This window comes from Eumetopias jubatus, unplaced genomic scaffold, assembly GCF_037043125.1.
Source record: "Eumetopias jubatus isolate StellerSeaLion01/CBP00866 unplaced genomic scaffold, mEumJub1_p1.0 scaffold_2, whole genome shotgun sequence".
NCBI classification, from domain to species: domain Eukaryota; kingdom Metazoa; phylum Chordata; class Mammalia; order Carnivora; family Otariidae; genus Eumetopias; species Eumetopias jubatus.
The window spans coordinates 48,259,511-48,281,236 of record NW_028274808.1 but is presented as its reverse complement, the minus strand read 5'-3'; the positions used below and the strand labels follow the sequence as shown (position 1 = coordinate 48,281,236).

The window sequence follows — 21,726 nt, the reverse complement described above, 5'->3', positions numbered from 1 at the left end:
ACAGGGCTGGGGACATCAGTCCATATCCCAGCTCCAGCACTCAGCACTCCCCTGCCTTCAGCACCCCCCCATCCAACCTCCCACCCCACTTCCTCCAAGTCCTAACCAGTGCCCTATTAGGGCGCTAGCCAAGTACAACCTTCCAGGACACCAAGGACAGCAACTGGAGGAGGGCCTTTTTGCTAACATTAGCTCGGCCCCATCCTGTTTCTTTAAGATTTTTTTTTTTTTTTTTTTTTGTCAGAGTGAAAGAGAGAGAGAGCGCGCAAGAGAGTGGCAGGCAGAGGGAGAAGCAGGCTCCCCGCTGAGCAGGGAGCCCGATGCGGGGCTCCACCCCAGGACCCTGGGCTCATGACCTGAGCTGAAGGCAGACGCTTAACGGGCTGAGCCACCCAGGCGTCCCATCCCCACCCTGTTTCACAAGCTTCTGGAGGACACCTGGCTACAGAATCCACACACCCCAGGTTTGTGACAGTGCAATCCCCCCACCTCCCTTTACAAAGAGGACAGGAGTCAGCAGGAAGCAAAGGGCAGAGGGCACCTCTACTTTCAGAACCTTGACAGAGGATGCCCCTCCTCCACACTCATGTACTCTCTCGCGCGCAAAAATAAATAAAATGAAATAAAGTAAAATAAAAAAGAATAGAAAACCTTGACAGATATTCACTCAGTTTCAGCTGAAGACCAACTGTTGGAACAAGCACCTAGATCCATAGCTCTTAACCCTGGCCACACCTGGAACCTTTAAAAACTAATGCCCATACTGTTTTGCACAGTATGGAGGTTCCTCAAAAAGTTGAAAACAGAGCTACCCTACGACCCAGCAATTGCACTACTGGGTATTTACCCCAAAGATACAAATGTAGGGATCCGAAAGGGTACATGCACCCCAATGTTTATAGCAGCAATGTCCACAATAGCCAAACTGTGTAAAGAGCCAAGATGTCCATCGACAGATGAATGGATAAAGAAGATGTGGTATACACACATACACACACACACACACACACACACACACACACACACACACACACACACACACAAAATGGAATATTATGCAGCCATCAAAAAGAATGAAAGCTTGCCATTTGCAACGACGTGGATGGAACTGGAGGGTATTATGCTGAGCGAAATAAGTCAATCAGAGAAAGACATGTATCGTATGACCTCACTGATATGAGGAATTCTTAATCTCAGGAAACAAACTGAGGGTTGCTGGAGTGGTGGGGGGTGGGAGGGATGGGGTGGCTGGGTGATAGACATTGGGGAGGTATGTGCTATGGTGAGCGCTGTGAATTGTGTAAGACTGATGAATCACAGACCTGTACCTCTGAAACAAATAATACATTATATGTTTAAAAAAAAAAAAAAGAAGATAGTAGGAAGGGAAAAATGAAGGGGGGGAATCGGAGGGGGAGACAAACCATGAGAGACTATGGACTCTAAGAAACAAACTGAGGGTTCTAGAGGGGAGAGGGGTGGGGGGATGGGTTAGCCTGGTGATGGGTATTAAAGAGGGCACGTACTGCATGGAGCACTGGGTTTTATACGCAAATAATGAATCATGGAACACTACATCAAAAACTAATGATGGAATGTATAGTGATTAACATAAAAAAAAAAAAAAAACTAATGCCCAGGCCACCTAGAACAATTAGGTCAGAAGTTCTGATCCCAAGGTGCAATCAAGGTTTATAACTACTGCCCTGGCTCCCTGCAAAATTCCCTTCCCTGGACAGGCAGCCTCGGCCACAGCCCCAGCCCCCCACCACATCCTCTCTATCATTAGGGGAACATTTAGTCACATTCTAAGAAAGCTGCCTCCCAAATGGGTTAACCAGAAAGAACTCTAATTTCTACTCACTGTAATTACCCTTTATCATTACCATGGCAGTTAGGATGGCCTAAAAGCAAGAAATTTGGGTAAACAGCTTCACCCAACAAGAGCAGAAACTCAGAGGCAGAGCCCTCAAAACCCAAAGACATAAATAATCATTTTCCAAGAAAAAATAGGGAGGTCTTCTCCAAGAGGAAAAAAGGGCAAGGAGCCAAAATGGAGTGACCTGGGGCCAGAACTATGAATGGTAGGTAGGAAAACGCAAACACCTAGGCCAGCCACTCCCTAAGACAGGCATTTGTCCTTTAAAACACTGTGTATCATTAATTTTGCAAATGAGGACATAATGTTTACCTATTATGGGCTTTCATGAAAAGCCCAGCCAAGCAGTGCAAACCCAGGCAGGGAAAATGACATGGGTGCTCTGTCCCAGTTCCTGTCTTGAACAGAAGGACGTATGTTACAAAAACCACCCCAAACTTCCAGTGTGGTTCGGAGTTTTCTTCAATGACCAAGTGGGTTATGTCCCTTCTTACCAAACCCCCTCCTCCCCTACAACTCGATGTGGGAGCTGTGCAGGGAGCCGTCACGTGACTGGGTAGGGAAGGGAAGCAATGGGGAAGGCCCTAATGGAACGAGGTGGTTTCCAAACTGTGCTTCCCCAAGACCTAGGATTCCCCAAAGACAGAGGAGCTGCCAAGACGGGGAGCACAGTGAGGACCTGGGCTCTCCCCCAGCCCACTGTTCAGACAGAGCAGCTCTGCCTTCATCAGCCTTATCTGCCAGGTGGTGAGGGGCGGGAGGGGGGAGGGCTGCCCATGTAGGATTTCACGAGAAGAGGGGTCCCAGGACACCAATGTTAAGCTACCAAGTTCTTTGTAGAAGGAGCAATGGGGTCCGGATTTTGGTCCAGGCTCATTCAGCTCTTGATCAGGCAGCCAGGAGAGGCAGCGTCCACGTATGCTAGGTGCCATAGATGAATGGATAGGGCATGACATGTGCCCTCCGAAAGTCTTTGCCCAGATTACTGAGCCAGGACACAGAACGAGGGGTGTCTTCGGACATGTATGTGTCATGCAGGCTCTAATTTAGCCACATAGAACCCTGATCCCACAGGATGCTGACCACGGAAGCCTATTCCCCACATCCGGAGACTGGGAAGACTTTGCTGGAACTCAACATTTCCACTTCCCCCGCTACCATTCCTGGCTCTAGCTGCCACTGTGGGCAACAGGGTCGACAGGAAGCTCCCAAAAGTCTAAACATCCCACTCTATGGGAAGTCTGGGAGCATCCAAGTACTGAGACTCCCCACACTCTGAGGAGATTAGGATAACTGCCACAGTGTCCCGGACATAGGGCCTAGGGACCCAAAGAGGAAGAGCCCTGCCTCTGGAGGGGCCTTACCCTAAACCCACAGGGCTATGAGGCTGGCTGGTCAAGCCCAACCCAACGGCCTCCTGCATGAAAACAGCATTTAGTAAAGTGTATATGCGGACCTTCAGGAAGAGCTGAGCCATCTCTCAGGATGCTTCATCTTTTCCCTCCCTTCCTCCATTCTGCTCAGCAGCAGGTAGTAGGTGATCAGCCCAAAACACTGCGGGAAGTAGACAGATTCTTCCAATCCCGCCTTTCCTGGCTGAGACTTGCATGGCGCCACCTGGGCAGGCCCAGTCCCATGGTGTCTGCTCACAGAGTGACCTCGCCCATGTGGGCCTGGGGAGACGTGAGCAGCGGACAGGAGGAGCCTACACCGACAGCCCATCGGCTAACGTGGCTTTCTAATCGCCAGGCCATGGGCAGATTCTGTGGCCGCGACTTTGGTCCTGGACTTTGAAACTTTAGTCTGATGTGGTCGGCCTTTTTTGTAAACACTTTCTAAACCCGAGTCAAATGAATGGTGCAGAGGGAATAATCAAAGTATCAATTACAGACAATTCATATTATACAGTGTGTGTGTTCACACGTGTGTCCTCGTCATAAGCAGGGAGCAAACCCAAATGCCACATGGATGAAAAAATGACAAGCAGTGGATGTACCACAGTGACATCCTGAGCCACGTCTCCTGAGGAAAGCCCGGCCAGCAGGGCCACGGGAAGCCACCTCGCCTTTCTGTCAGGCCTCCCGCCTCCACAGCCAAGACTGGCCGGAAAAGACTGGGATGGACCTGCCCAAGGGGCGTCAGGCAAGGACCGCTGTGTCTCCCACAGTACTCAGGACCCCTCCCCAAACAGATCAGACCCTGTGCGCTAAGAGCGAGCGCTCTCACAGGACGACTGCGTGGGACTGCGACCCTGCCTCCTCCTGAAAGAATGATCCAGGCGGAGGGGGAGGAGGGAGCTGTCCCTGATCATGACCTGAGGCCAGGTGTGGGCCCCGGGCTCTCTGCTCCTGCCTCCCTCCCCCAACTGTCGCACTAGGCTGACTGCGGGGATGGGGCGGCAGACACGGGGGTTCACCCCTGCAGACAGCTGCTTCCACTGAAATTCCCATGACAGACATCAGACACACTAACCCCACCCCGGGATTCTCGGGACTCTGGCATCGCGCTCAGATGAGGCGTGAAACCAAGTCCCCCTAGAGTCTCCATTCACTCATTCACTCATTCATTCATTCACTCAACTGGAAGCGTCAGTGGAGCGCCTGAGGGCTGAGACACAGCTGGGTGCGTGGGGAGGATGGAAATGAAAGGGGCAGGAGGCTTGATCAAATGGTACCACAGGATGCATGCCATAAGGGCCGCAGGATAAAGACCCAATGACCGCCGAGGCACGGAGAAGCCGCCGTGCATTACAGTGAAGGGGGCTGAGTGGGGGCTCTGGAACAGAGGTAACACCTAGCAGGGCCTCCAAGGGTAACAAAGAAAAGAAGGTAAGGGCATCCCTGGCCGAGGTGACAACGTGAGTCCAGACTGGGGCAGCGGGGCTACATCCCGTCGTGGAGGGCTCTGCTGCTAGAGCTGCGTTCTCTGGGCAAGAGGGAGCCCGCTGAGGGCTTCACGGGAGGGAGATGGCACGATCCCCACCGGGCCAGACAAAGAACCCAGGGTGCAAGGAGACATGCAGGCTGCAGAGACAGCATCCTGGAGGCAGTGAGCCTCCTCAGGAGGCTGGGGCAAAAATCCAGTACAGGCAACAAAGGCATAAATCAGTGGCGGTAATGGGATGGGTGCAAGAGATAATACAGAGACAACATTCTCACCTCAGCACACGGTGAGTTTATGGGTTCAAGCCAGCATGACCGTGACAGAGGCCCTCTCTGGGGTTGGGCACCAGGAGAGGCTGCCTGGGGATAGGTAGATGGAGGTGCCTGAGGCACATCCAGGGGGCCCCATCTGCAAGGTGACAAGTCCAGAGCACAGACAGAGAGAGAGGCCCCCCCTTCCAGGCCTGCTGCAGCAGTCTGTCCTCACCTTCTCCGTGCTCAAGTCCTATCCGGATCTCTGCCATATGGTGTGTTGTGTTGGGGCTCCACCCCTCCATGGAAAGCCTGGAGTTCAGGTTAGCAGAAATGACAGTCAAGCTCTCTTCTCTGATCTGTGGCTCCTGGTCTTGGACATCTAGAGTCCGGAGAGCTGGCTTGGACCCCTGAGATCCATACTTGCAAACAGCTCAAGTGCATGTGACAATCACCAGATTCACATACAAGTTCACGGGTCCCACCAGCACACTCTCTACTTCAATAGGCTGGGTGGGGCCCAAGAAGCTGAATGTTTTAGGATGCAAGCAGGTAACACTGGGGTTCACAGCCTGCTGACCACGCTTGGAGAAGCCCTGCTTCCTCCCGCAGCTGGAGCCTCTTCTCTGGCTCCATTAAGAAAGCAGAGATCCAGAGGGGGTCTCTACAGAGATGGGAGGTTGCTGGCACCTAATGCAGATGGAATAACAGTAACTCACCACATCTGAGTGCTCACTACGGGCCAAGTACTGTTCCAATGTCTCCAAGTCCATCTTTCTAACTTTCCCCATTTTGCAGATGAAGCCACTGAGGCTTAAGGTCACACAGCTGGCAGGGTGAAGCCAGAGCTGCAGGTGTGTTTTCCACACCTACCATCTACACTAACACACGGGATACAGTGTCAGCAAATAATGCGCTTCCCTCCGGCCTCAGACTTCCCCTCTATAAAATGGAGGTAACCATTCCCATCTGTTTCCCAGAGATGCTGGGGTCTTAACACTGATGATCATAAAGCTCCCGGGGAGGCCAGCAGCATTTTCCCCAAGACGCAACTCCGCCACCTCCACGACCCCGCAGCCGGTCTAGTAGCCGCCTGCAGGGCACGTCCGGAGGCTCCGCCCACCCATCACTGGATGGGAAGGGCAAAGTTGCCCGGCACTGAGTGCCCCTTACAAAGATCTCCTTGTGCCATTCTCAATGGGAGGCTCTGTTTGATGGCAATAATATTATTTTCTGCTGCTGACGTGTCACCTCCATTTTTAAACTTGGACCGCTCAGCTATATTTTCCACCTTGGGCAGTGCCGATGCAGACGGACCTGAGAAACACACAGCAAAGGGCATGTGCTTGTAGCAAAGCAGAGAGATGGAAGCACAGGGGTGTGGGCTCTGGGGCACCAATTTACTTCGATGGCTTGTTTCTTCAAGTTTTCACTTGGATCTTTTCAAGTGCCCTAAGCATTTCCGTTTGGCCTCCATACTCACTGAAGAAGCTACGATCTCACTGAAGGAGGAGGTCGAAGGCACCAACAAAGTAACACGAAGCTAGTTCTCCCTCTTTGCAAAACTGTCTCCGTAAATCGTGCCCGTGCCAGGGACTCACTGGAAGCCAGTGCAGAATGTATGACCAGCAAGCAGAAAAAATCCTGACTTCCTCACCTGTATTATTCCCACTTACATCCTAAGGGAAGGGCAGGCCAGTGGGCATTCTGTAGAGGTCAGTAACCACGGGTGGTTATTTGCGAGGGTAGTTAATATTTTTCTCAGGCTATAAAAGCAGTGGAGTTTGGGGTATGACAACTCTGACCACATCCCCACCACCGCTGAGGACTTTCACTCTTTGGGGTGTGCTCATTAAACTCCCCTACTCTTTGGCCTAACTGACTGCATCACAAACCCTACATTAAAACACAATCACATTCTGCCCAACTGAGTAAGGCAGGCGGTCCAACTTCTCACTTCCCCTTCATTCTGACCTGCCATAAGGCCTTCTGCTGACTGTTCTCAGCCCAGAGGCCAGAGGCAGGACTGGTGGAGCTGTCCTTTGTCCCTGCTCAGAAGGAGCCCACCCTGAATGAAGGGAAAGAACCCCAGAGCCGCTGAGGAGGAAGGTCAAAGAGGAAGTCAAGGCATCAGCAAGAAGAGATATGCCCTGACTCGTGGCGAAGGTGGTGGGGGATGGGAACGCAGAGAAGAGACGAGAAGCAGGAAGGGGGGGGGGCCAAAGAATGGGTCGAGTGTAAGGAGTGAAAGGCACATTCAGGGATGCAGGAGAGGAGAAAACAGAATGATGGGGTCTTTCAAATAAGTCTGAGAAAAAACAGGGTTTTTATTCATCTGCTGAGCGAAGTGCATTTGATCAGAGGCAAACTGTCTCTGAGCTCAGTGAATCACCAAATGTGGGAGCTGAAAGGGACATCCAAGGTCATCTTGAGCAAATCCTTCATTGTGCACATGAGCAGCTCTGCCAAGGGAGATGACTTGCCCACGGTCACACAGCGACTTAATGCTGGACGGAGACCAGAACGTCAGATTCCGGGTTAGCAGCATTTCTACCATGGAGCGCTCCAGCCCAGCAATCCCTCTAGTGAGAGACACCACTGACCACTCACTCAGGAAATGTTATTTCTGGCTTCTTAATACTCTGTGACCAACGTGGGGGCCTACAGGGCCCTCATATGAACTCCAAACGGAGGCAGATTATAACCTTGATTTAACCCTGGAGGTTGACACCCAAGCAGTCTGTGCTTCTCAAAGCTCTAGTGTGACTCTGCAGCTGGCCTTGAAGGACAGGCTGCCATGCCCACTGGTACCAAGTAAGTCTTAACAGACGTCACTGACAAAATGCAGCCTTCTCCGGGAGGTCAGGGTCCTGAGGTGTGTGGGGGAGGGTCCCCTCACCCCTTGAGAATGGCCCCCACTAGGTTAGGAGGTGATGTGTGCAGCAAAAACAAAGAAGTAATAAGGCTTAAACCTGCAGGCTCTGTCATTAGAGAGCTGAATCAGGAGAGAATGGTCCCTGATCCTTCAGACACTCTGAGACAGGGACTGAGAGAAGACCAGGAATGCGCAATTTAAAATGTAGAGGAATTCAGAACTAGGAGGGGATGGCCGGGTAACGTTCACCTAGGGGGTAGGATAGAAAAGAGGAAGTGAGAGACTGGACCATGAAGTTATAGGGGAAAAGACCATCATTCTGAAAAATAAGCAGTAAAAGGGGTTTCTCTAAGGAATAAAGTAGCTAAGTTTTCTACTTTGACCCTCTTCTGAACTGAACTATAAGTTTTGAAGATAGACTGTGTATTTACTTTCACTCTCAGATAAACTTGGTTTTTTTTTTTACCTATGTGTCTGACAGGTCACGGTGTAGCTTGCTCACCTCCTCAAAAACAAGATCTGTTACAGGGACGTCAAGAGACACATTGGAAATTGCCATTTTACAAGCAAACTCTTAATGTGCATGCTAGGACTCCAGGAAATACGTTTTAGATTTAGCTGAAAAAAAGCATAAATTCTTTGCAGCAATGTATGAAGGACACCCAGCTGTTGGTGCCGGCAATTTTCATATCTAAATGACAATTAATATTATCCATGGCTCCCTCTCCAAGCAGGACTTCCCAAATCCATTTATGTCAAAGCCAGGCCAGGAAATATTCCCCCCATTTGATTTTCTCAGCAGTAGAAGAGAAGTTCCCACTTCAACATTCCATTTACTGCACCCCATCTTCATTCCAGGAAGAGGCACCCTCAGGAATTCTTTAAAAACCAAAATCAAATACTTTGGAGCAAAGGCTCAAAACGGATAGTTTTGACACCTACTCCAAATGCTGTGTCTTTAAAGTGACCACAATCAAATCACATGTTCAGGTTAAGGAAGACAAAAGTTCAAGCAGAGAAAGCAAGAAGCCATTCCTTCTATCCTACCAAAATTCTCTAGAACCGTATTCTCCAGTTCAACTGGACAACTCCGAGCTGGACAAGAAAATGAGGAAAAGGACACCAAGACAAACAGCTGTCCCACCCCCACCCCCTTCTGTGGTCAATCAATCCACTGCTCAGTCCAGCAACTTTTAGAAGGAAAGAATCAAACAACAAAGACTCATTTTCAAACAATAATGGCTACCAAGCTCTAAGATCATTATTCTTAAGCTCTCTTACTGATCATGGTGGTTCCCCCAGCCAGGGCTGCCTTCGTGCCTTGAAAGAAGTCATCGGCGGAGGTCATTCCTTGGTCAGGCATCTGGAAGCGGGTATGGACATCAATCCCTCCAGGGATCACCATCCTAGAATGGGCTTCGATGGTCTTCACCCCTCCTGGCACGATCAGGTTTTCCCCTATTTGCCTAAATAAACAGGATGGAATGATAACAGCTATAAATGAACCATCCCTGAATCAAATGGCATCTGAGAGACATATCACGAAGCCAGAAACCATCCTTCCCTAGGTTCTATAGACTTTTTGGATTACTGTTCATTTTCATAATATGTGCGGTCCCCAGTCCCTATGCCCAACTAAGAGGCAAAGCAGAGCATACTAGAAAACAAAATGTAAATAAGACACTAGAAGCCCTGATCCAGGACGTTTAGTTGCCAGAAAACCCCTAAGATCTAATGATAACAAAGCCCCAAGATATTTACATAAAAGGTCACAACACTTTTGCTGTAACACACATAGCTGAAATAATTACCCTAGAGCAATTCTCTCCAGGCCTGGCTGCACTTTACAAACATTTATTTTCAACCCTGAGAAAACAGGGTGGAAAGGTAGTAGAACAAAGCAAAAGAAAAAAACAAAATAAAACAAAAAAAGCGAACAGGATGATTACAACTATTTAAAAATCTGGAAGCATATGCTCAGCAACTCAGATACTAAAGACAGAAAAACTGATATTATGTTGGGGGACATGGATTCATTCCCAATTTTTAAAAAACATCTGGACTACATCTTGCTACCAGTTTTTTTTTTTTTCCAGAAGGAAAAAGTAATCAAAGAGGAGTTGATAAAGTTCTAAAACAAATTAGTGTTGACTAAAAATAGCACGCAGGCTTGCTCACTTCTAGGCCAGTATCATGCTGCCTTCTAATTGGGGGAAAATGGAACATGAAAGTCATGGTATTTGAGAGCTTGGAGCAGAGAATGTCACAAGCAAACACACATGGAGAAAACATTAAATGCGGAAACGTTAAAACCTATTTTAGGTTCATAAATCAGGGTGTGAGTTTCCAGGCAACAGACACATCCACTCCAGTTTTCCACTCCTCTGGACTGGTTTGCTGCTAGCACTTGATGAATGCTGCTTATTTAAAACATGTCATTCGCTACAGTGTTTGTCTTTAAACAGATGTGCTCCTTCTCCAGGGCCCTGTGAGCTGTCCCAGTCTGGAGGGCAGGAGGATACTGGTATATACTCAGCACACTTAACCCTCTGTTGGTTCTCCTCTGCAACACAATACACAATAAACACAAGGGCAGTCTTATTTGTGTTACAGAATGAAACCTACAATTCCCTCAGGATGAGGCAGTACTTTGTCTGTTACTTGGTTGTTAATTTGTTGTCCCGTGGCCCCAGCAACTTGGATTCTTAACTAAGAAAGCAGATGTGTTAACTTGGTAGAAGAGGCTGGAACACCACGCTTATGTCTTAGATTGGGCAATCTACGGAAACAACTACATTCCAGGAAAAACCTTTAATATATTCAATAGATCATAAACCAAGTATTTGAACTGGCAACAGGAAGATATTGTGTCACCTCAGTTAAAAGAGTGAATTATGTTAACACATAAGGAAATGGGTGTGCATTTGTGGCTTTGAATTCCCTAAATCTGAGTTTTCAAATTCACTAATTACCACCAATCAAAATGAACTTAAACAGACCCTAAGGTAGTTGAGTCTTTGAAGTCACCAAAGTTTGATGCTATGCACGTGAGCTGTATGGGAAGGTACACAAATTTGTCTCTATTACGAGTTACACTTACTTGATCAACCCATCTTCCATGTATATGTCCGCATAGAATGACTGGTCATCATTAACGATTTTACCTCCTTTGATCAGAAGACGATCGCTCTGAAACAAAGAAAGTAATAAGGTCACAATTCATACCTGACTGATGAGAAACACTGTTACTAAGACAATGAGCTAAGGACATTATTTTTCACTGTTCCGAAGAGATGCTCAAAATAAGCCAATTTTGGAAAGGTTCAGTGACAAAGGTGAACCTGATGTGACAACTTATTCATCACTTGATGAGTCAGAACACACTGGCAAAAGCTCAAAGCTTATCCTAGGTTTAAAAACAAAATGAAACAAAAAAAGATCCCTTTCCACTGAAAGAGAGAAAATGAAAGAACACCTAACAATTTCCCTTTAAAGAGCAGTGAAAACATTTCAGATAAAGAAGACAATATTTTTTAAATGGTTTTAGGCTAAACGTCATTCTAAAAAAAAAAATACACCCACATGTAGGGAAGTCAATTCTTGGCAAGGTTGGTGTGGAGGGGGGGGAAGTAACCAAGTCTGTTGTCATGGGATACTCTATACAAACACACTTGGTTCAACAATTGCAAAGTTTCATTTCAATGTGTTCTTTATATTTGCTTTTTATCTTTGAGATAAATCAGAGATTGTAACAAAGAGGGGGGAATATACTTCAAATATACACCACTTTAACTACCAAGCTGTTAAGAAAAAGGTAGAGTTTTGTGATCAAGTAGACGAAAAGGCAAGTTCCAAAATCTACATTATTGATGCACTTGTATTCTCTTGGTGAAAAATACAGGTCTATGACAAGTAGCACACGAGGGCCAGAAATGCAACAGAAATGTTACATTATGACTCATCTCTATCCCAAAGGCTGTTGATGGAATGCGATATTAACAGCCTGGGTTCAGTGGAGATGCACCTGTATTCTTCTGGACTGGGTTACAAGTTGAACCACAGACTGCTCTTTTAATATACAAAACACATCAGAGGATGACATTCACTTTGACAATGGTTAACTTAGTTACAAACCAGTATTCCTACTAAGTGCTCTTTATAGTGAGCACCCACCAAAAAAAAGAAAATTATAGAAATCTTTAAAAAATATAGGGGGTGGGAGGTATAAATAAATAAGCTGCTAGACACCTAGGGGAAAAAAGATACTTTTACACATAAATGCACACACAGCCGGGTATAGAAAGTATTTACTCTTTCTCTAACATAATGAAAAACAGTAAGTTCATCTTAATTTTGTACACTGTAGGGTCCTTCATCCTGCTATAGACTTCAAAAAGTCAAATGGGAATAAAGAGTCAACAGTAATTCCTGCACTTGTATAAGGTAAATGTAAAGACCTTTACAAAATCCTGTCACGTACCCTAAGTCACCAAAGCCTCGAAAACACATCTGTGAGGTGGGTGGGGCCAGATTCTTATTCCTATGACACATAAACAAACGGAGGCTGAGGGGTTAAGCCACTCGCTCAAGGTCACCTGCTCCAGTGTCCTTTCCTCCGTCTATAATGATCTTTTCCCCTTTCCCCCAAGTCTTCAGCTCTAACAGGATAAATCTCACCTAGGAGAGAAGGAGAAGCCCTGCCCTTCATTACCAGCTCGCTTAGTCACTGCAGTACCTGTCCCAGCCATCAATGCGAATCCCCGAGCCAACATCATGCTAAGAAAAAAAAAAAAATGAGACATCACAACCTCGTCCACTCTAGTGCCTTCCAGAAGGCTTCTTACATAAGATGCTGGCCATGATGATGAAAGGAGGGAAACCACGCTATATAGGTCCTAAAATAATGCAACCAGATTTTTAAGGGTAGAGGGGGCGCTCTTTAAAGAAAAAAAACTCTTGATTGTTTGCTTTTTAAATTTTTTTCTCCGCACACTGTCAAAATGAAACTGCCTTTTCCATTCACGAAGACAACAAATTATTTGAGGCTTGCAGCAAATCTGCTCCCCACCCCCACTCCCCAGACTCCTTCCTCCAGAGGAGGGAACACGTAACGTAGGGTCGGTGCCCCTGCGCCCGGCCCTTTTAGGATCTTGGGTCTTCGGCCTTCAAGAAAAAGCTAGTACCCACCCTCGCTGTAGCACAGCCTGGCTCATCCCATAAAGTCCTCCCGAGCACACGCCCCCTCCCCTCTACATTTGTTTCCACGTCTCTCTCCTGCGGATGGGTGTGCCCTTGTGCATCCAGAGGAAGCCGGGGTGTCCGTGGCTAAGGAGGAAACCAGAGCGAAAGCGCGCCCTCAAATCCAGCCCTAAACACATCTTGAGTTTACCAGGATTCTTTCGGTCTCTGCCTCAGCCCTGGGTTCTACCCAGCAATCAACTGGCCAATTCCAATTGCACATCATTATATAACAATGAATTTCCCTCGCGTTCCTCCCTCCCCGGGATTTTATTCGGGGATGTAGAGAACTAGGGCTGGTGCGATTTTTTTCCAGGAAAAGATGGGGAGAAGGTGGGGGCAAGAGAGCGGGTAAAGGCAAGAACCTGTGGTTCAGCGCTGAAGCATCGCAAATTCATCGCTTAGGTGTTTTTTTTCTCGTGATTTACAAACCAACAACCCCAGGCCCCAGAACTGCGCCGACACCTCCAGCCGCTGCGATCATTGTCTTGCCGAGGCCGGGCCGGGCCATCTGCTCCGCGCCTCGCGCAGCGCCATTACCTCCGCGAGCCCGGCTCGGCGCTGTCCCCAACGCCCACCCTCCCAGCCCGCTTTGTATGCGCCAACACAGGCGCCTCCTTGGCTGCAGAAGGGGCAGAAAGACACAAGAAAGCGAGCTCTGAGCCCTCCCAGGGTTCCAGCCCCAAACCGAGGGCGAGGAAGCCGAGAGGGCCACCGAAAACCAGCCCCTGATCAACAAAAAGCCCACGCCTGGCCCCCTACCCTCCTCTGCTCATCACCGTGTCCCTGTTTTCCCTTCCCGTTTCCACATCATCCCGGTACTCCCTGCCCTTTCCAGCATCCCTCTGCTGTCATTACGCCTCCGGGCTGAAACCCGCTCCTTTTTCTAAGACGCGGGAGGAAGGCTCCAGAAAGCCTTTATGGTGGGGGCGGGAGGCACAGGGAGAATCCATTTCTCCATCTCCCCCATCCAGCTCCTGGAGTCCAGCCTCACAGCACGCAGCCCGGAGAACAATATCCGAGCTTCAACCATGCATATTCAATCTGGCATCCATTTGCTTACACCCCGCAGGCCAGCAATGCAGCATCTCGCACTGACAATAAAAGGATACAGCGGATCTGGCGCGCTATCTAAGACGTCCTTCAATGCACTTACGCTCCTATTTTAATGCCTTACAAATTATGTAGCTTACAATTCTATATGACTGCGTCTCCCACCACCCCGATCGCTTTCTTTAGCAACAGGAAAAAAAGAAAAAAGAAAAGTTGTGTTCCTCTTCCTCCCCCTCCTTTTAAAAAATTCCTTAGATGTTCTTTGCCACAAAAGGTTGCTGGCCGACCGCAGATTTCCCAAGTACCAAACTCACCGTGATGCGTGGAATATTTTTCTTCCCCTGATAAGACATCTCTCTCCTGGGAAAAAAATAATTTCAAGAGGACAGCTTTTAAGCAAAAATTGCCAGGAAAGAGATGGTATTTTTTGCAGGATTGAAAAAGCTGCAACCCCTTAGCTGGTCTTGCTGATAGCAGATTTCAGGAACGGAAGGGATAAATGCAATCCTCTGTCTCCCTTTCTTCCTCTGCTCCAACACAGCCCCAGCTAGGGCGGAAAAAAAAGAAAGAGAGAGAGAACAGGAGGGAAGGGGTGGAAATAAACTACAGCAATAAAAGCCTCGGTTCAAGTCGGCCACCGCGGCGCATGCGCCGCCAGCCACTCCCTTTCCTCTCAGGCAAAAGCCATCCGCTTCGAGAGAGACGAGCCCTGATTGGCCACAATCGTGGGATATGCAAATGATGCAGGCGGGGAGGGGAGCGGCGCGAGAGCGCGAAATGCTGCAGTGTGCCGCCGAGGGCGGCGGTCCGTGCGTGCGCCCGAGCGGGGAGCGCGCCTTTCGCGCCCTTTTTTTAGGCCGGAGCATTGGGGACTGTGGCTGGCAGCCGCCCCAAATACAGCTTCAGCAACTCGAGGACAATGGAAGGGTGGTCTTTACGGGCCGGAGGAGCCCAGCCCGGCGACGGTGGGCTTCGCTACAGCCCGTGCGGCACGCACCCGCCCGCGCGCGCCCCGCTGGATGCCCGCCCGCGCGCCAATCCGCGGAGGCCGCAGCTGCAGCCCCGCGTGGGGTGACTGCGCCGAGCCAATGGCTTTGCTGGCGGCGAGCGCGCGACTGTACCGCCGGCCGGCGCCGCGCCGCCCGGGAGGGGCGCCCGGGCCCTCCTCCCGCCGCCCTCGCCCTTCGCGAAGGCTCGCTCGGCCTCCGCCCAGGAGTCGACGGGGGAATTCAGATGGCAGCGAGCGGAGGGAAGGGAAAGGGAGCGGGGCGGGGAGGGCTCGCGGCGCCGGCCACGCCCGTCCGCCGCCCAGCCCCCGAGAGAGGGGCGCCTGGCCTCGGGCCTGCGAGCCGGGCGGCGCGGTGGCGGCGCGGGGGCGTCGGGCGCGCGGCCGGGCTCCCTGGGGCGCTGGCGGCGGGGCGAGGCGAGCTGCGGGAGGAAAGCTAGCCTGAGGGCAGGCGCCGGGCCGCAGGCTTCCGTGGCCAGGCGGCCGGCCGCAGACTCCGAAGCCCTTAGTACTGCGAGCAGGGAAGGGAGGCCGCGGGAAGGCTGTGGTCGGCTGCTGGAGCTGGGAGAGAGATGGGAAACCCGGCCCGGAAAGCCCTTTGGTGCCCTCGGGCCGCCCGTTGAGGCCCCGTGTAGGGCCCAGCTTTCTTGAGCGGCCACACCCACCCAGACCCATTTGGGGGAATAGAGGGGTGCATTTCACCGGTGCTTGCAGATCTGTCAAGGAAAAACTTGGCATTGCAGTGCTGTCGACGGGCCTCCACATCACACAATGGGGCACAAAGCGGAGATGAACTGTGGGGAAGCAGGAGGAATGAAAGAAGGGGAAACTTAAGTCATGGAGAAAACCTCCGGAATCAGAGTTAAAAACACAGGCCACTCTTCACTCCCCACTCAGAGATACCAGTTACAATTCAAACGGCATTCAAGGCCTGTCTTCTTGGCACTACCAGTTGAACAGCCTTGGAACCCCTCCGCTTTGCTGGTCCAAATCGTATACTGGCGCTTGTACTGCAGAATAGGAGAAATAAGCCAGTCCACTTGATCCCGAGCAATCTACCAGGGGTCTCTTTGGAGATGTCGCCCAGGCAGGTGCAATGACTAAAACATCTGGGTAGGCCCATGGCTTTGGGTTTCTCTGCTTGAGATCAAACGATAGCTAGATTCCTTCCATAATCTTAGGCCATCAGGCAGCCTTGGGAAGAAATAAAAGAGTCTATTTAATTGGCTCATACCTGCTCAGCAAAGATTAGCCAGATAAATACAAGATAATCCTGGGGCAACTGTGGGCCCACGTTCCAATGTCTTTCTGCATCTGGCCACTTTGGATGGTTACCTGTCTGTCCAGAAGGTGTAAGATTGTACTCTTTCACTCCTATTCTGGTAAATTCTAAAGTCCCAGAAAAGAGCTGTGAGGGCATGCAGCAAACCCCATAGCTGATTAATTCATTCAAGTTCCAATTAGCTGTGCATCTTGAAAACAAAGTAGAAGCACTCCCCCCCTCCAACTATGTGATGTGCTAAGAGCAAAGTGACTTGATGTCAGCAGGTATTGATGTCAAGCTGTAAGGGTTAAAGTCACAAGTCTGAGAAAGCTAAAATGTGCCCTGCTACCAGTGAAAGCCAACTGTAGGTTCCAAAAGGGCTGGGGGTAAGTGTTCTATTAAAATAACCACTAGGCAAGCAAGCAAATAATGAGATTCAAATTAATTTAAAACAGAATGAGTTCTAATTAAATTGTTAAATATTCTTGTTAAATTTTCCTGCTCCTGAACTGTTTGATCTTAACAGATTTAACTATATCTTGTTATTTACTAATTTACCAATAAGTGCTTTGTAATAAAAGCTTTAAAGAAAAGATTATTTATTTGAGAGAGGGAGAGTAGGGGGAGGGTCAGGGGAAGAGGGAGAGAGAGAATCCCAAGCAGACTCCCTGCCGAGCAGAGAGCCCCACACAGGACTCCATCCCAGAACCCCGAGCCCATGACCTGAGCTGAAACCAAGAGTTGGACGCTCAACCGACTGAGCCACCCAGACACCCCTGTAATAAAAGCTTTTATGTCAGTCTTATTTGTATCAGCCTTATTTTGATAGCCTTCCATATGAGGTTCTTAGTCCATGATAACTGACATTTCTACTCATACATATCCAAAGAGTTAAGGTTTAAATTGCTTTGTCTGTTCCGACTACAGCCTAAGAGTATTTGGCACAAAGAAGATACCAAATAGTTTTAATTGGCCAAGGAACTGTCTGCAATCTGCATTTCTTACCATACTGCTCAATGTAATGCAGAAAAGTAGGGTGGGGAAGAATTTTCCACCCACACTGCACTGATAGGCTTGTTAAAACACCGTTTTTTCACATTGTCTTTAGACAAACACTCAATGAAAATTCCTGTAAAGTTACAAATCATTATTCCTGAACCAAATATTTTAGCCTATTCTTGGGCATGATTTTTCTAAACTTTTAAAAAATTAAATGCACATCAGGGTGCCTGGGTGGCTCAGTTGGCTAAGCGTCTGCCTTCAGCTCAGGTCATGATCCCAGGGTCCTGGGATCCAGTCTCACATCGGCTTCTCCATCTAGACCTCCCCCCTGCTTGTGCTCTCTCTCTCTCTCTCTCTCTCTCTCTCTCTCTCTCAAATAAATAAATAAATAAATAAAATCTTTTTAAAAATTAAATGCGTATCAAACATGAAAAAAGAGCATTGTACCCAGGATCTCTATCAGTCACTGACCACAGCCTCCTCTGCAACTTCACCTCCCATCCCTTGACACCCATGCCTCCATCCCCGGGCTCAGGGGGTGCATGCACACATGTGCCAGCACACATGCTGCCCCTCGAGGCCGTGCGCCTTCTCGAATCCGTGCCCTGCCCCATGTTTCCTTCATCTCCTTCCATCTTCCCTCAACCCTTCCTCTAAAAGTGAGCTTAAAGGTCACCTCCTTGGTGCCGTCTGCCTCCCTACTGCCCCCGAAAGCATTAAGCACAACCTGCTGTAATCACCACCACTGGAACACGCATCCTTCGTATTGTAATTATCTGTCCTTTTCTTCCGTCAGAGCATGACTCCTAAAAGCCAAGAACTGGGCATTTCTTTTTCCGGTGACCAGTACACTGCCTGACCTGTGGCAGGGGCCCTCAAGGTTTGGTATATAACTAAATGCTGTCATTGCTTTTCCAAGAGAATTTCCACGTTTCTTCCATGTCACTGCCACAGTGAGTTTTAATGTCAACAAAATCCCCAGCTCAGCCTTTCTCTTAGCACTGTCGCCTTGCTTGCTGCGTCTTCCTTCTCTCCTCCAAGTTCCGGAAACCGCAAGAGAACCTTGTTATAATGCAGCTCATTATTCCTTGTGTGGGCGTAGCTGCTTGGATTTTAAGCTAAGCATCCCCTAAACAAAGCTGCCACGTACCACCAGGCCTGATAAAATCCAAGGAGAGAGCATCCAGTTCCGAACTCTAGAGTCCTACAAGGCGTCTCAGGTCATTTTTTTCTGAGCGCTAGTTTCCTTTTTTTTTCTTTTCTTTTTTTAAAGATTTTATTTATTTATTTACCAGAGAGAGAGAGCAAGAGAGCGAGGTAGAGAGAGCATGAGAGTACAAGTGGGGGGGGCAGCAGGCAGAAGGAGAAGCAGGCCCCTTGCTGAGCAGGGAGCCCGATGCGGCGCTCCATCCTAGGACCCTGGAATCATGACCTCAGCCGAAGGCAGACGCTTCACCGACTGAGCCACCTGGGTGCCCCTGAGCACTAGTTTCTTAAACCGTTCTCTTCTCCACCCTTCCAGTATTCTTTCCACATGCCTGCGTGGTACCCTTCACGTTCTACCACCTACACCATACCATCCTCACCTCTACCACGACAAGGCGAGCAGGACTTTCCTTCCATTGAAAGTTGGAGCTCGCAAAGACTAGGAACTCTTTCCGAACGCTTCCTCATGTCTCACCCTTTACAGGGCCCCGGGGCGGGTGGGGTGGGGGGAGGTGGGGAGCTCAAGAGGGATGACATCCAGTCAGGATTTTTAAGATGTTCAAGTCATACACCCCCACCGGGCGTGGGGAGACGAAGTGCTGTCACCGGGGACACTGCAGGGTGACTGGACTGCTTTCAGTTCCTCAGCAGCCAGCTCACTCCGCGTCCCAGCTCGGACCAGGCCCACCACTGCTCTTGGTTTCAGCTTCCTCCTTTGGGAAGCTGCAGTTGCCGGTTCTGCTTCCACAGCCCCCCTGGGCCTCCCTCTGTGGAAGTGCAACATTCAGGATGTCACGGAGGAGGGAAACCCCAAAACGGACATTTTGACCAGAAGAACAGAGCCCAGAAGTGGCAAAGAAGAGAACACCCCAAGTTCCCCCATCGCTGCAGGACTGCCGCCAAGGGCTATGGCCTTAAATGCGGTCTGCAGAGGAGGTTACAGTTAATGCGGTGGTAAAGAGAAGGTGCCAGAATTCTCCCTTGCCAAAAACTAAGGGCACTGACGAGGACACTTGAGCTGGAAGTGATGCCTTCCTCCCCGCAGATGGAATCCGGCCATAATGGTCATTTTGTTTGGGTGCATAACCCTGAAGGGGCAGTCTGCAGAGGGGACAGCCAAGGGCTAGCTGGTCCAAGCCTTTCCACGGGGTGCATCCCTTACCCAGGGTTGGGGAGTGGTGACCCATGAGGGTGGAAGTGACTGGCCCTCTGAGCCAGATGCCGCTTTTGCAGAAAAGAGTATTGGTCAACTCAGTATGGGCTATGAGAGCATCCCGACCAAAGTCCTTACTGGGTGAAGACAAGAGGCTCATCTGTCCCCGTCCTGTCGGACACTGGGACACAGAGGAAAACATGCACTTCAGAATCTAGTAGCCTTTGGCTTTCTCCTCTTATCACTCCTTCATTACCTACCTTGCACATCATCCTCTGTGTGACTATAGATTTTCCCTGGGGTCTTTCCTGCCCAGGGCTGGAGACAGACAGCAGCTTGCTTTGGCCGTCATGCCTCAGGCCCGCCCTCTGGTGGTGAATGAGGAGAGTGCGCTTTTGGTCCCCTCTGTCCTCAACTGAGAACTAGGAAAGCGCCTGGTCCCGGGGTTCCTGGAGTGATTTTGCCTCTGCATTGTAATCAGCTGGACCCCCTCAGACTTCTTGATTAGAATCTCCAGTGATAAGGCCCAGGGATGTTTTTTAACCAGTTTACCTCCAGCTAGTAGCCCACTACACCCTGCTTTTTACAGAAGAGGAAGCTGGGAGAACATGAACGAGCACTCAGGTCTCAGGCCTACCCAGGACTTTTCCGCTCCCCAAAATACACATCAGTGGCCCTGCTCTGTACCCCATGGAAACATCTTATGAAAGAGTAGTAAATATTCCTGCTATCCTTCCACTTGATTGCCTTCTAGTAAAACACTCATGTAGTCAGCAAGAGGCAACTAACATTTATTGAGCACCTACCGTAGTCTACACGAAGCAGAGTACTTTAAATACATCTTATTTCATCCTCCCCGAAAATCTTACTAGGGAAGTCTTCACATTCCTATTGTATAGCAAGGACAATGCAACTCAAAGAAACCTCTTGTTCCAGGCCCAGGGGTGTGCAAGAGTGAGCACGGGACTCGAATCCAGATCTGTGTGACCCCACAACCCAAGGCACTAGTTCTTTAAATGATAAAGTAATAGCAGAAACCAGGACACACCTTGTGAAAAAAGTGGGCATGGGTGGCCTGCTGTCTCTTTCTTTACCCCTGTCCCACTCCCCTGGCTGCCACCACGCGAAGCTCCAAGGACTTAGTACATTCCAACGGCACTGCCCCTTGTTCCAAAATTAATTCTCCATCTCTCTTTCTTCATCACCCAGCAGGATTCAGTTTCTGTCAGTGGCCAGCTCTCCTCTCATTGGAAACATAATAGATGAACACCAACGTTTAAAGGAGCACTGAACCCTTACAGTGCTACTCCGGAGCTAAAAGGGCAAGACCCCGATAGGCGGGCGGCTTGCCCAAAGAAAATGCAAACTGGGGGCGCCTGGGTGGCTCAGTCGTTAAGCATCTGCCTTCGGCTCAGGTCATGATCCCAGGGTCCTGGGATCGAGTCCCACATCGGGCTCCCTGCTCCGCGGGAAGCCTGCTTCTCCCTCTCCCACTCCCCCTGCTTGTGTTCCCTCTCTAGCTGTGTCTCTCTCTGTCAAATAAATAAATAAAATCTTTAAAAAAAAAAAAAAAGAAAAGAAAATGCGAACTGTCCAAACTGCCCTCATTCTTTCCCAGCCTCATCCTGCCCTCCCCGCCTACCCTCCACAGCACCCCAATTTCCTGTTGCTGCTACTGTCTCCTCCTCTCCCATTCACTGCAGGGACGGCTCCTTCTCACCCTTCAGTGCCCTCTTCCACGACACTCGCCCTGACCCCCATCTGAAGTCTGCCCACATATTCGCTACCTTCCCTATCTCGGCAGCCCCTCAACAGCGGGGATCCCAGTCGGAAGTACTTTGTGTATTTGTTTCCGTCTGTATTTTTTAGTCTCTACCTCACAACTACAGCCTCCCTAAGCCACCTTGTTCTCCACC

General features: G+C 49.5%; 1 protein-coding gene across 2 annotated transcripts in view; it reads right to left on the bottom strand.

Annotated features, from left to right (window-relative positions):
- LOC114217417 (dihydropyrimidinase-related protein 2) overlaps positions 1-14,816 on the bottom strand; it is a 67,496-nt gene extending 52,680 nt beyond the window's left edge. Inside the window, exons 1-3 of one of the 2 annotated variants that reach the window (XM_028114251.2) lie at positions 14,494-14,816; positions 10,989-11,077; positions 9,170-9,354 (exon numbers count right to left, since the gene is read on the bottom strand). In XM_028114251.2, the coding sequence (XP_027970052.1) occupies positions 9,170-9,354; positions 10,989-11,077; positions 14,494-14,532 (313 nt within the window). In that variant the 5' untranslated portion in view covers positions 14,533-14,816. Of the gene's footprint in view, positions 1-9,169; positions 9,355-10,988; positions 11,078-12,565; positions 12,644-14,493 lie in introns of those variants that run through there. The other variant, XM_028114252.2, reaches the window with a different exon arrangement.
- Positions 14,817-21,726: the final 6,910 nt, after the last annotated feature.